The sequence below is a fragment of the Micromys minutus genome (genome assembly GCF_963924665.1).
Source record: "Micromys minutus genome assembly, chromosome: 12".
Classification (NCBI taxonomy): Eukaryota; Metazoa; Chordata; class Mammalia; order Rodentia; family Muridae; genus Micromys; species Micromys minutus.
In genome coordinates this window covers 57,196,613-57,211,566 of record NC_137981.1, presented here as the reverse complement: position 1 = coordinate 57,211,566, position 14,954 = coordinate 57,196,613, and the positions used below count along the sequence as shown (strand labels likewise).

The 14,954-nt window shown below is 36.7% G+C and overlaps 1 protein-coding gene across 3 annotated transcripts in view; it reads right to left on the bottom strand.

The window, feature by feature from the left end:
• Positions 1-14,954, bottom strand: part of INTS6 (integrator complex subunit 6) — a 78,256-nt gene that overhangs the window by 27,317 nt on the left and 35,985 nt on the right. For all 3 annotated transcript variants that reach the window (XM_080926652.1, XM_080926651.1, XM_080926653.1), the window contains 7 exons: positions 10,291-10,474; positions 8,265-8,390; positions 7,599-7,753; positions 3,826-3,978; positions 3,282-3,414; positions 2,013-2,107; positions 460-570 (listed from right to left, as the gene is read on the bottom strand). In XM_080926652.1, coding sequence (XP_080782778.1) covers positions 460-570; positions 2,013-2,107; positions 3,282-3,414; positions 3,826-3,978; positions 7,599-7,753; positions 8,265-8,390; positions 10,291-10,474 — 957 coding nt within the window. The remainder of the gene's footprint in view (positions 1-459; positions 571-2,012; positions 2,108-3,281; positions 3,415-3,825; positions 3,979-7,598; positions 7,754-8,264; positions 8,391-10,290; positions 10,475-14,954) is intronic.

The following is a 14,954-nucleotide window of genomic DNA, read 5'->3' as shown; positions in this document are numbered from 1 at the left end:
TTGAAAGAAAATACATACAGGTTTTAAAACACAAAGAAAAATAGAATGGTATTTTTTTCCCTAATGAAAACATCTTTCTAAATTAAAATCTTGAAAAAAATATATATAAGCAGGAAGTTAAGCCATATTTATAAATGAGAAACTATAAAAATGTACAATCAACAAGAACTTGTTTGTCGCCTGTTAGATAGTGGCACACTTGTAATTCATGGTACTCAAAAGACTGAGGCAGGAGAACGGCCAAATTCAAGTCTGATGTGGATTAACTTGCCTCAAAATGAAAGGGTTGGCTAGGGCTATTAACTCAGTGGAAAACTGCCGACCACATGAAAAACCCTGGGTTTGACCCATATACCACAGCAATAAAGAGACTTATCAAGAACTAGATAGTTTCTAGACTATTAAAACTGTTAGCTAGCAGTCAAATCCTTAATGCTCAATAGCACTTTCTGACATTACCTGCTGACTCAACTTTTTGAGGTAAGAAATGACACTGTAGCTGAGTCCATATTCCATACTGTCTGCTATCAGATTAGGCGCGCCCATCATTCTAACGGCTTTCTTCAGGGGCTAGAGAAAAGGAAACATTTTCAATACTAAGTTTGTTGGAAAATGTAACTTTTAGAAACTTTTCACCCCAACTTGCATTCTTTGCCTTAAAAGGAGCACTATACAACAATACAGTAATATTATTTATATTTTAGGAAAATGTTTAATCAGTACCATGAGAAGCAACTTAAGGTAGTTAATATGAATTAGAAGCATAATAATCTATTCCAGGGCAAAAAGAATGAAGTCATGAAGTGCTCAATACCACAGGGAAATACTCATTTGGAAGACAGAGACACACTGTGGGGGCCAGTCTGAGTGCTACATGGGGTAAGCAGCTAGCTGGAAACACAATCTGAGCTAGTGATACAACTTGTCCTGAGTTAGCTCTTACTTTTACAAGGAGAAAAGAACATCTATCTTTAACAAGTTGTTATGGGATTATGTGATTTAATACACGGAAAGCACTTAGGAAAAGCGCCTGGCATATAATAAGCATCCAATAGCTTTTGATCCTCACTATTATTATCATTAACAGAACTCTTAATGTACCATCAGCACTTATATAAATAAAATTAATATTTTAAAAAGTCTTAGAAGCTCATGAAATTTACAAGGCTCGGAAGCTCAGGGACCTTAGCCAACTGGGGAAGCTCAAACAAACACATGGACCATAACCCCTCCCAATAACACAGCAAGCTATGAATGAGAGTGCAGGAGCGATACAGGAGAATATGCACAGCAAAAAATTTAAGACACATATAAACAGTAAAAACTTCAGTAGTCGGAGGGTCTAATTCAGAATCACTTTATAGAGTAAACCATCACCAACAGACACACCTGCTATATGTGGGTGAGACAAAGACAGAAGAAAACTCAATGGCACAAAAAGTACATATAAGCTCTGCTGAGTCCTGAATCTAACCCAGAGCTCCTATTTACATGATATTCATGAAGCTCTGCTTAGGTCTTAGAGGTTCTAAAGATAACAAAGTCAACATATCTATCAGATCCTTCCTTCTTACTCTAACCTGACAAGTGCCCTGTGCTAGACTTTAAAGAGAATTAACTTTTACAACCATAAAATCAAGTTATCTTCTAATGACATAGGGACCACTTATAAAGATTAGTTCTAAACAGAGGTATAAAAAAGTCTTACAACAAAAGAAACTAGAATTAGAAATGACCACTGACTTTCAGTTCCTGACTTCTTTGAGGCAGAAACAAGTCATTTCTACCTCCCAGAAAGACCTTAAGGACTAAACACCAATAATACACACATCATGCTTACAACAGGACCTGGCCTTGGCTATACAATATTCACATATTTTCAAAACCACTAAAATCTATAATTGCACTCATTATAGGTTATCTGTACATTCAATCTCATGTTATTCATAGGGAAGAGTAAAAGGCTACAATACTAGAATGAGCCGTGTCCATTTTAACAGTGTACTTCTTACCCCGAGATAGTAGGGCGGCATTGTCTTCAGGTAACTTTCAAAGGACTGTCTCCACTTCAGTGTTGGTTTTGCTTTGTGCACTTTGAACAAGTCATCTGGAACATGAGGACAGAGCAGCGTCACTCCCTGTCCTTAACGCTAGTCAGAGCTCCTCTCAAGTCTACTTTGTTACTGCTGAGACACTTAACACCAGAAAAACCTTAACAAGATTAAGAGTAGTAACTTGGCTCTAGTGGGTTTTGTTTTTAAAAGCAAAAGGCTATTATGGTTTTTTAAACACACACTAATGAAGCAGCATCAGAAAATATACAAGGAAAAGTCTTATGTCCTGCTAGAAAAATCAAGTACGTATAAAATACAATAGTTGCTATAAAAATGTAACTACTACTATCTTCACTACAACTTTTCTAGAAGGACTTCTCAGTTACTGCTCAAAAATGACAGCCAGCTTGAAACCAAGAGCAGACACTAGGTTTCTCATGTCTGAAGTATTTCCCAGGATTGGGGACATAGCACAGCTGATAAAAGTGTTTGCCGTATGAACATGAGGACCAGAGTTGAGTTACTGGCAAAACAATGAAAAAAAAAATTAGATATAGTGAGACATGCCTGTAATCCCAGAGCAGAAGAGATGAACAGACTCCAGGGCTCATGGCCAGCTAGCAGCAAGTCCCAGGTCCCAGCAAGAGACCCATGGTGTGGCCAACTATGGCTAAGCAGGCAAAGGTACTTGCTGTCAAGCCTGATAACCTGAACCTAGGTTCAGTCTCTAGTTCCCATACAGGAGAAGGCAAAACAACTCTCACAAGTGATCCTCTGTCCACCAAACATGCGCCGCGGCACATATGAGCAATCACATGATCACATAAGCACAAGCTCTCACATAAATTTAAACCGCCGACAACCACTGAGTGAATGGCTTCTTGAAAACAGTGCCTGAGAATGACCTGTTGCGTCCACACATACATACACAAAACTGTTTTCCAAGTAAAGTGTAGATAAATTTTTAGAACATGTATTCAGATTTTTATAAATAGAGCATGTTTTATGCATTAAACAGAAAGTCTACCCCAGAAAATATCACTGAGTAAGAAATTTTACTTGGACAAAGTTAGAATACTTAATATTAAAAGTTAAATATAGTAGTACTTCTGTTTGTAAAATATAAGGATTTTACATCAACTTTCAATTTATTACAAATGCAGGCAGATTACTATTATTCAGATGTCTTTAGGTAGGTTCAGCATTCTCGTGACAAGAGTGACTTACCTAAGAGAGGAAGGAGGACGGGGTAATTGTAAGGCATCACAAATAAGTTGACACAGGTCAGGGCTGTGCTAGCTTTCAGGTAACCAAAGGGATGGCCAAGCTCATTATACTTGGCACTATTGCTCACATACACCTGTTGAAAGGTTAAAATTCATATTCAGTAGACAGTGCATGATGTGCAAACCACAGATTCAGTAGCCTGAGTACTTCTGCACAGGCATGGACATGCAGGCACGTGGGAGCCACACGCTGACACCGAGTCTTATCTTTTAACGCAGTCTCTTACTGAACCTGGAGTTCGCCATTTCAGCCAGACTATCCAGCCAATGAATCCCAGGGTCCTTCTATCTCCTTCCCAACACAGAAATAGGCGGTTGTATCTGGCTTTTTACACAGGTGCTAGGTAACCAAAATTTGGGTTATCAGGTCTGTGTGCTTTTACAGCATACACGTCACTGACTGACCCGTGGCTCTAGTCCCCAGTTTAGCTCTGTCAGAAACATCTCACCTAAACGTTTTCTTCACTACAGTTTTTTCAGCTTACCTGCCAACATGTTTGAGGAGATTTCCTTTCTAGAATAAACTGAGTCAGTGGTGAAGGTTCCAACTCATATTTGTCAAAAGGCAATTTGTCAATAACCATTGGCTCACAGTCTGTACAGGAAAACTTCACTACAGGATGAGATGTACGAGGTGGCTAGAGGGGAAAATCTTATTACTATTTACACAAAATACCAGATATCAAAACATCTTAAGTACCTTTCTCTTATCAAAACTTACTTCCTCAATCTTTTTAGTAAGTTTGATTTACTAGAAATACCATTAAGTTGGAAAAACAAATGAATGTTTAAATTATAGAAAAAGAAAAACATCAAAATTCATAAAACAAAAATCTAAAATCAAATTATCATTAGTTAAATGCAAATTTTAGAATAAAAAGCATTCAACTAATTTAGAACTAAAAGTTTATTATTTTCATATATAAGAAAGAAGAAATGTACAAAAGCCCACTAGACCTCTTTGTGGCATTTCTTATAGAGAATCATAACTTCCAATCTAATCAGATTCCTTTATTCTGCATCGGTAATATTCAAACACTATTTACAAACTGTGGATTTAAAGAGATATAAATAATTAATGGATATCTAATGAAAGACATAAACCTTATTTATAAGTTAGCTTTCTTTCTCTATTTCCCAAATGGACTCCTCTGGCTGGTTATTCCTCTGGCATACTCCTAAGGTGCCTAACACTATTTTGAAGAATCCTGTCCTAGAGGCATAAAAGCACAACACTCTAAGGATGAGCACTCGTTCCTCTCCTGTCTGCGACCGTCTGCTGGGCATCACCTGACTCCTGCACAGCCTTCAATGCATTGTATCTAATTTGTCTCCAAACCACAGGTTCTTTTCTAACGACCTCACCATTTTAACTGTCAAGACTTGCAGGAAACAGTAGAGCAATGATAAGGCACTTCCTAGAACACATGAATGGGGCAAATGCTCAGTACTGGCTGCTGCCACCTTCTTTCTGACAATATTAAATCCCCAATTTCAGTAACTGATCTTTCTTGCCATTTTAACTCAGATCTTCACTGTTTCTCAAGTTACAACTACACACAACTGCTTTTTAACTAGTCTTCCTACTAGTTACTCTACTCCAATCATCCTGCTAATATTTCATGTAGTTCCCTACTTAAACTTATGCAGTAAAAGTAGCAACCAATCCCAAGGGGGGAAGGGTTTACACCTTTGATTTCAAATAAAAGTCCCACTGCTCTGGTTTCCAATGTATTCCTCACTCATGCCCTAGAGACTCCATGCTCATGCGCCGCTGCACCCACAGGCCATCATCTTTCCTGTCCCTGTGTTTTACAACTATTTCACTGTTTTCTCTCTTAAAACTAAAGAGTTTTACAGAATGAGTGAGTTGCTAGAAACCAAACTCTGGGAGACTTTTCTAGTGCCCCTTCCCAATGTATATGCTCAAAACACACACCAGGCAGTTAGGTCCTGACATTGCCTGCGCCCTGCCTTCCTTCACAGTTAGCAGACTGTGCTCCACAGTGTGTACGTCTGAGAACCTGCCCAGACTGGGAATGTTCAAGATAATAATAAGTATATTCTTGCCTAGCTGCATTTTGTTTAAATATATTTGGTGTGTATGTGTATGTATAAATATTTCACCCAAATATTTTAACTTTAAATGAGGGTTCAAAATATTTTAGTAGTTTATCTACCACCTTTCAAGCCAGTCTTAAAATTTTCTTTTTTCTTTTCTGAGAGGAAATCCTTCTATATTTAGGTTAAAAAAAAATTCCTAAATGTATTTCCATTTAAGTCTCCAAACAATTTCTGAAGACAAGAGCCACAATAAAGAGGTTCACAGTTCATAGTAAATCACTAACTTTTCAACTTCAGTAGCAACAACTTATTTGAAAATTCTAATTTGTAGAAATGTCATTCCCCTCCTAATAGCCCTCAATTAACACATTTTAAAGAATTCTATCCAGTACTATTTCTCATGATCGTTCTCTTCCATCATTTTAGGAAACACATTTTAGGACCTTTGAAATGAACCATATTACTATCCCTGCAGGCAACCTACCTGCACTTCCAACTTACCTCCTAATTTGTACCAAGTTACCTTCCTAAAGTGGTGACTCCTTACCGCCGACTTCAAATGCACTCTGAACCTGAACAGGAACAGCTTACATTCCCTAAGCTCTGCATTTTAGACCACAGCAGTTTGGTTTCTTAACCGTACTCTGGTTTATTGATTCAGCCGCAGCCTATGCTTCTCCCACTCTCTAGTCCACTTCCCATCAACTTCTATAGACACTGTTGCCAGTGCCAATACAATGGTATGAGTAATCAACAAAATACTTTATAAAAATATGGGAATTACATAAAATTTAGGAAAAAAGGAATAAATTTTACCAAAGAAATGAAAAGCTTGTTTATAAGAGCAAACCAAAAAAGTACATACATTTAATTTAATCAGGAAAAGGGAAGAAAAGAATAAACAAGGTAACACAATGAAACTTTAAACTTTTACTTTCATGTGCTACTACATTTAAGGATGGAAAAAGGCCTTATTAATAGACATAAACTTAATGTTCAGATCTCAAAACTTATAAAAATCAGACATGTATAGAGCTTTTTTAAAAAGTACAAGTGGCTTACTTTAATATGAGTAATAGTTACTTGTCAAGAATCTCTGAAATAGAGCCAACCTTCTAAGAATATTAGTGTCATGTCACTCTACAAAAAAATTAATTAAAAAAGTAGACTAAGATTCTGAATAGATTCACTCAACAACCATCAACATTCATAAAAACAATTCATGTAGGTAAAGTTTTTGAGAAAAGTCCCGCACCAACTCAACTTGCAAGTTGCAACACTCTGAACTGGAGTTGTCCTACAGGTGTCCAAGTGAACATGAGTCTAAGGCTGTACCTGAAAGACTGCAGGCAAACCTGCAGGCAATCAGTCTAGTGCTGCTTGTTGCTCACCACAAGCAGATCCCCACCTGTACACCAGTGTTTCCTTTGTAAACCTCGCCCCTAAGTTATCCATACTGGGTTAATAAAGATACCTATAGCCTGGGCCAGGCAGAAAGTTCCCAGGCTTGGGGTCTCAGTCAGAAGGAGAAAGGACGAGAGAGAGAAGGAAGAAGGAAGAAGTTGCCATGAAGAGGTGGATGGGCCACGAGGAGCAGCCCAGGTGGCACAAAGAAAGTGACACAAGGAAGTACACAGAACAGCACAGAGGGCTGATACCTAGTGCTTTAAGGCTTATTATAAAGACTTTTGTGTCTTTTATTTGGGAACTAAATTATCTAAGGTGGGGCAGAAACCCCCAAATAATGTTTACTCAAACAGAAACTATCACAAGTATTTTATACCTTCATTTAAATTTCAAATTGTACCAAGGATAAACCCTCATGCTACATCACATTTAAAATCCAAATTAAAAAATACCTTCCTTCATTTCCAAATATAACTAACAAAAAGGTAAGCTAGTATTAAATCCCAAGGGAAGCAAGATACCCTTTTTTTCTGTTGCTTCATAAGACCATATATGAAAGCAAATAATGGCTTATCATGATAAGCACATTATATATTTGTCTAATTTTTATAAATGAGCACTTTCAAATAACTGGGCTGCTTCATGCTTCAAGCCAGCTTGTGTCACACTGTCAGATCAACACAGCATGAGCTACAAAGCAGGACCTTCTCTCAAAATCAAGGAGCTCCATAAAACAGAATCATCTAAATGATTATTAGTAATTAGTCACAGATGCTCTGGTACTTACTAGTGTTGGAGAATTCTGATCTGGCCAAAAAGACTCTGGAACAGGCCAATGGCCTATAGGAACCCCAGTTTTAGGATTTGGCCTGACATATATGAGTTTGTGACAGCTATGCCAAGGCTGAGATCCAAAAGGTCTTGATATATCTGGCTGCCCATCTATAGCAAAAAGGTTAGGACAAAGAAAATACATTAGGGGGTAAAAAAACAAAATTAAATTACATCCATTATTACTCAACAACAACAACAGCAACAACATCTGGATGCTTGTTGATTATGGGCTTTCCTCTGTTTCTTCAATGGGAGAATGACATGACTGCTTTGTTAGACTGCAGTTCGTTAGCCAGTAAAAATCTGCTCTTTTTGAATGTGATAGTCCTATATCTTCCACTTCTGTACCAACAGCAATTGTGTAACCATGACAACTGGCCTTGTTACTCTTATTTTATTATGAGCTAGGATCTCTATGTAGCCTTAACTATCTTGCTGGTCTCAAGCTCAGAGGTGTACTCTGCCTCCCAAATGCTTGGATTTAAGGTACACATCATCACACTCAGCAGGCCTTATTGATCTTCAGACCAATACACACATAAACTCACGAGGGGAGGAACCTGCAAAGGTCAATAATTCATAAATCAAACTCAGAATATCTGTAAGAACAATATAATACCTTCAGCAGGGGGAGGATCTGGTCCTGCCTTTTCAAAGTTTATTACCACCCCACTTTGTACTTTCTGCACCAAGGATTCCAGACACTGATTAAGCATTCTTGGAGAACATACAGAGTATGACCGGCCTGAGATAAAAAGAATGAAGTAAACTAGTTAGCTGAAAGAATGGACCATAAGGACTACAGTAGGGATTTTTTTTTATGACAACATAAATAGAAATTAAGTGGTTGGTATTTCTCAGTTTTAAAGAAGAATAAACAAAAATTATTATTTCCAAGCAACAATCTCATCATAGGTGAGTACACAATTTTCTTCTTCTAATTATAGGTAAGGTAAATGGAGCATAGAAACCTTGGGTTGAGCAAATCACAAAGAGAAAAACATCAAGTATCTATCCACCCTTATAGGCAGTACTATCTTCAACTATTAGCCAGTATCTTTAACAGATATACATACACATCTAGCAGCAACTCCCCAAAACTCTTATTTCTACTTAACAAAATAAAAGGTGTCAAGTACAAGTACAAAGGAGATGATAAGTATTCAACTGGCCTCCTGGCAGTTACTACAGATTTTTAATTATTTGTATTATTTTAATATATAGATGGTAGTAATGAGGTTGGGAATGAGTATATTTTGTTAAGTTTCTTCTGAGGGTGACACTTAAATAGCACAAGAAGATCTCGAAAGAGAAAGAGTCACAGAGAAAAAAGGACATCCTGGATACCAGTAAAAGCATCTGCGAGTGAGCTTACATGTGGAAGACAGAGAGGAAGAGAGAGAGAGAGAGAGGGAGGGAGGCAGGGACCTAATATTAACTAAGTGTCTTCTAGGCCATAATAAATATGGTTTATTTGCCAAATATGGAAAGCCATTTTATAAGCTTTGACGTCGGATTTCTGTTTCTTGCAGATTGGCTTTTCAATGAGACAGTGTTGTACCATGGAAAACGGAAGCAGCAAGACCAGTAAGAAACCCTAATTCTCTATTGTGTCTAGTCTGTCAGATCTGGAGAAACAAGGGTTGTTCCCAGATGCTTCATCTGTCCTGAGTTGGAGAAATGAGCTCCAGGGCTCCAGTCACGAATGCATGCCAGGAGAAAGTGCTTTACAAATGAAAGCATCCAACTCAAAACATACAGGCATTTTATGAAAACCTGCTTACAGATTTTTTTACATTATATAAATTTAACTTTGTCCCAACTCGGAAATTCTGACTCTTTACAGTTTCACAGTAGTTTGTGCTGCCTGACCATACTGACTGTGGCCTGCTGTACGTGCGTGCATGTGTGCATGCACATCTCTAAATAACTGAGAATAAGCCAACTTCTTGACCTGAAGTTGTGCAATATTATACATACTTTACTTCCCCAGTTAAAATGACCCATTCTACAGACTTTTATGCTTTGGTAGAAATTATCAAATATTACAAGGGATGAGATTGAATCTAGACAATAATCATAGAAGGAACATTAAACAGATTAAACAGGATCAATTTGTAAAGTATAGAAAAAGTTGCTTTTTCTCTTCAGTTAATTTCAGATTAATTATTTTGTAAGATGATTAATTCGTTTTTTTTCTATAAAAATCTCCAATAATTTTATTTCATATTAAGATTATAACATGTTTATATTTTTAATCAATTAATTAATGGCTGTCCACAACATTTTTATTCTGAGACAGAGAATCACTATGTATCCAGCTCTAGCTGGTCTGGAACTCAAAAAATCCACCCACCTCTGCTTCCTCAGTGTTGGGATTACAGGTGTATGTCACCATGCCAGCTAAATCACTAGTGATCCCACCATTTGTAACATAGGCATAAAAAATTAACATTCATGAAATCCAACAGTTTAACCATTGACTTATCAAGACTACATCCCATCATAACACATGCAATTTTAAAACTACAGGTATGTCAATGTTGTTTGACAAACATAAACATGCAAATTGTGAAATGTACATTTTAGCACATTCAGAATAAACTGTTTTAAGCCTCTGAGATACTTTCAGCAAAAAAACGTACCTCCTGTCACTTCACACATTGGCGTGATAGCAGAATCGTCCAAAGGCACACCTGTCAACTGTTCTGACTCTACCGACATGGTGCCAGGCAACCGCAGTACTAAAGCAAATAGTCTCTGATCCCAGCGAAAAGGTTCCTTGGTCAATTCACTTCCAGGCAAAGGCGAATTAAGAGGTAAATGGAGCTGAAAGTAATGGGAAAAAATTAAGTTTTTTTAAAAGATTATTTTACTGTTGCAGCAGGTGTTTTGCCTGTATGCACTATCTGTATACCACATGTGTGCCTAGTACTTAGTAAGCTTAGCAAGGCATCAGATCCTCTACAACTGGAGTTACAGATGGTTGTGATCTGTCTCGTGGGTGCTGGGAATCCAACCTCAGTTGTCTGCAAGAATGAATTTTAACCTCATTATGAGCCATTTCTTTAAATGCACAGCAAAACCACTCTGAGTCTCTTATATCAAAGAGTCTCATATATATAAAAAAAAAAAAAACAAGTTTCACAAGTAAAAGCTTCAGATATATCTAATAAATACTATTTTACTATAAAGATCTTAAATCGGAAGACAAAATTTGTATTATTATAAATGGTTCAGCAGTTACAAGCATGTACTACTCAGGCGGAGAACCCACATTTCATATGGGGTTACATACAACTTCTAATTCCAGTCTCCCCACATTCCCACAAAAACAAAAATAAATCTTAAGGGGGCTGGAGAGATAATTCATTAGTTAAGAGTCCTGGATGCTCTTCCAGAGACCTATTTTTGATTCCCAGCACCCACATGGCAGCTCACAACTGTTCTTAACCAAGTTTCATGGATCCTTCTGATCTACATGCGTACAGTCATGTACAAAGAACCTAAGAGTTACATTCAGGCAAAACAACCACACAATTTTTTTTTTTAATTTAGAACAAATCTTAACACAAAAACCTTGACTGATCATTATCCCTGTAATAGTCTTAAAGTACAGTCTACTAGTAGTACAAGTCTTTAGATGAGCACAATTTCACAAGCACACTTCCTAGAATAGATATTTAAAAAGGTAAAGAAATTGGAGTCTTAAATCAAGGTAGAACCGACAGAAGACCCGGTCTGACCTCAGAAGCCTTGGTGTAAGATTTTACACAGACACGTAAGTCAGAAGTGAACACATAAATTTACTTTTACATGGACTAATCAAAGAGACTAGCTGAAGACATGTTCAACTGTTACTTTAGTGCTCTTAAAGAGGCACAGAACCCCCTCAAGCATTCAGAGGATCTGCTGGAACCTCACATACACAACTCAGCATGTAATGATAAATTCCTACAGCCATGACAACATTAAACAATTGGTCTCTGCTTGTACAAAATCAAAGATGAACTTCTAAATAAAAAAAGATAGGCTCTTAGAATATTTCTAATATTTTAAACATGGTCATTTCAATTTTATAAAACTGTTTATTTTTTTTTTATTCGTGTATTGCTGCGTTTCTTATTTATTCCCTTCCCTTAACATTATCAACTTCTCATCTCCCAGGGGGACAGAATATTTGAGGAAAGTGACTTAGAGTAATGGCTGGCAAGCAAGAACAGATTTAAAAAAATACAAGAAGTCTGCATTATTCAACCTAAAATAGCTAAACTTGTAGTTAACATTAGTTACGAAGGGGGAAAATCTTCAATTAAAAACAACTCCACATAAGTCACAGAGAAAAAACACAAAACTGATCAGTCATAAGATATGCAATAGAAATGGATACATTTTAAAACTTAAAAATGGAAAAACTTAAAAATGGAGTAAATTCATGTGGCCTACAGCATATGGAAAGAGGATCAAGTACACTAGTTCCCAGATAATACAAACTGAAATATCAAGAAATGTTATTTTACCCCATCAAATGAGCATAAGTGGATAAAAAGCAGCAAGAACACCGCCTGCACTGCTGGTGAGGTGGTAATATGTGGCCATCTGGAAGATGCTGATGTCATTTGGCAGTGCTGAAAATAAGCACAGACCACAGACCCCACCACCTAGAGGCACGCTCCTCTTCATAAAAACTGGACAAAGAGTCGTAGAATGTAATGTACAGTCAGTATTTAGTATGCATGAGACCCCAGGCCCAAACAAACTCTCATACAATGGTATTATCTGAAACATGAACACTGAAAATCCATCTAATAAACTGTGGTCTGTCGTTCATTTATTATTCCACAGTTAAAAGAGTAATCTAAATCTCAAAGGTCCAACATGAAAAGATCTCAAAATAGTACCTTTTATAATATACTACAAAAAAATGAATGTACAATTTGGTTAATTTTTAGAAATACCATGACTTAACTAATGACCACATCTAGCTACTACTTTTTTGATATTTGACTTGATTATTTTTTGATATTCTTTTCCTGATTTTGAACTTTATATAATTATGGAACAGTTTCTTTGTCTTAGAGGCTTCCCCTCAACAGTAGATGTTTCATAAAGTTTTGCATATAGCTATAGATCATCTCCATTGTACACTTATGTCAGTAAATATGTTATAATTTACCCCTCGTTTGCTGACAGGAATTTCTTTAGTATGCTAGAAGGTCGTTGTGATAGGCGCATAATGCTCAAGGCTAATATTTCTCTGTAGTACAATGGCATACTCGTAAGCCCAGCACGCAGGGATGATTGATACAGGAGGATTCCAAACTGTGAGACCAACCAAGGCAACCCAGAAACAGTCTCCAAAGAAGGGAATGTTCTAGCAGTGGTACTGATGTATAGTCCTATAAGCAATGTCTGAGAAGAGCTGCTTCTCTTTCACCAATGCTTAGTACAAAGCTGCAAACTTCATTAGCCATTTTACTCTGTGTGTGTGTGTGTGTGTGTGTGTGTGTGTGTGTGTGTGTGTGTGTGTGTGTGTGTGTGTATTGCAAGATTGCAAGTTCCCAGGGATCTATAGAAGGTGACTGTCCTTTCTTTCGATTATTGGCCATTTTTATGTGCTCTTTTGTGAAGTACCTGTGTCTTATGCTTTGGGAGGAGAGGGGGTTGGATCTCAACCGCATTAGTTTTTTGCTGAATACAGGTGCTGCAAGTATCTTTTACTCTGTGACCACTTTCATTAGTTCACCATTATCATTTGATAAAGCCCTTATTTTTATTCCTTTATAATTAGTGTTTATTGTCCTCACAGATCATGAAGATCTAGCCCTTTTCTTTAAAAAACACTTTAGTACTTACCACTTAGAATTACACCTGAATTCATGTGGAATCGAGTGTGGTGCATTTGAAGAGATATGGCTATCAAACTGACAGTTACCATCCCATTAACAGCATTCTCTCACTGCCTCATTTGCACATAGACATGTTTCTAAGTTAGATGGCTCTACACGTAATTAAGTATATTCTTCAGTCAAAAACATAAAGGCAAATGCAAATGATTTGAACACAATACCAAGTTTATATAGGGGTAAAGCAAACAAGTGTAATCTCCTGTATGCCCAGCATAAATATGTAGTAAAGGACAAAACGGACCAGAAAACTGGACAAGAGGCAAAAATAAGGACATTATGTAAGAGAACGAGACTACCCACATATCTGTAGTCGTCTCTTCCATATGATAAATTAAATTATACACAGAAAGAACACAACTAAGTAAATATGGCAAAGATATTTATATTCATTATTCTTATCCAAAATACTTGGAAATACTGCAACATACTGAAGTGACTGTAGAAGCCAACAAAGTATTCAGGTAATTATCCAGATTTTTTAAAAATAATGTCATTACTTAAAAACAGAAACAAAAACAAAGACAAAACTTCATATGTGCTTCAAGGAAACAAAAGGTAGATTAGATAACTAACCCCAAGGTCGTACATTTGTTAGGATCCTAAAAGATTACTATTTGATCATTAACTACAAGTATGTGCAGATGCACTCATGTTTCCCTGTAACACGCAGCTGCCAAATGAAAATTTAGGTTTAGGTCATTTAAAGATGAACCGTAAAATATGGTTCCAGCACTAGGAAAACTTGGTGTGTGAGGGAGACATGATATTTTAGGCATTTCTTTTGTAAATGTACTTAAAATTAACCTACCAAACAGAAAGAAAACTGAAAATCATAGTACTAGCAAGCTTTTATGGTATTTAGCAGGATTTCTATTTTTGAACATTTAACAAAAAATATTTTTGTAAGAGATATTATCTAATCTTGAGAAATTTTAGTACAAGAATATTCAAACTTAAGTATCTCAGGCCAGTTATATCTACATAATGAGACCCTATATCAAAAAAACAAAACAAAACAAACCCCAGTCACCAGGCTAGCGATGTAATTCAATGACGAAATGCATAAGTACTTTACATGAATGAGGCCCTGGCAATAAATAAATAGCCATGAATAACAACAATACCTTTGCAGTAGTTACTATTAGATGCCACACATCGTTCTAAACCACACACATAATATTCACTTAACTCATAAAGTACAAATAAAACAATGACCAGTATAACCCACACTTAAAGACGTAAAGTACAGAAGCGCTTTAGCAGCTTTTGGGAAGATTCACAATGCGAGGAGACAGAACTAAAGTCCAGGTTAGTCTGGTTCCTGACCCCATGACCTTTAATACTGGATCATAAAACCTATTATTGAAAAAAAACACACATTCCTTTTAAAAATCCAAGCA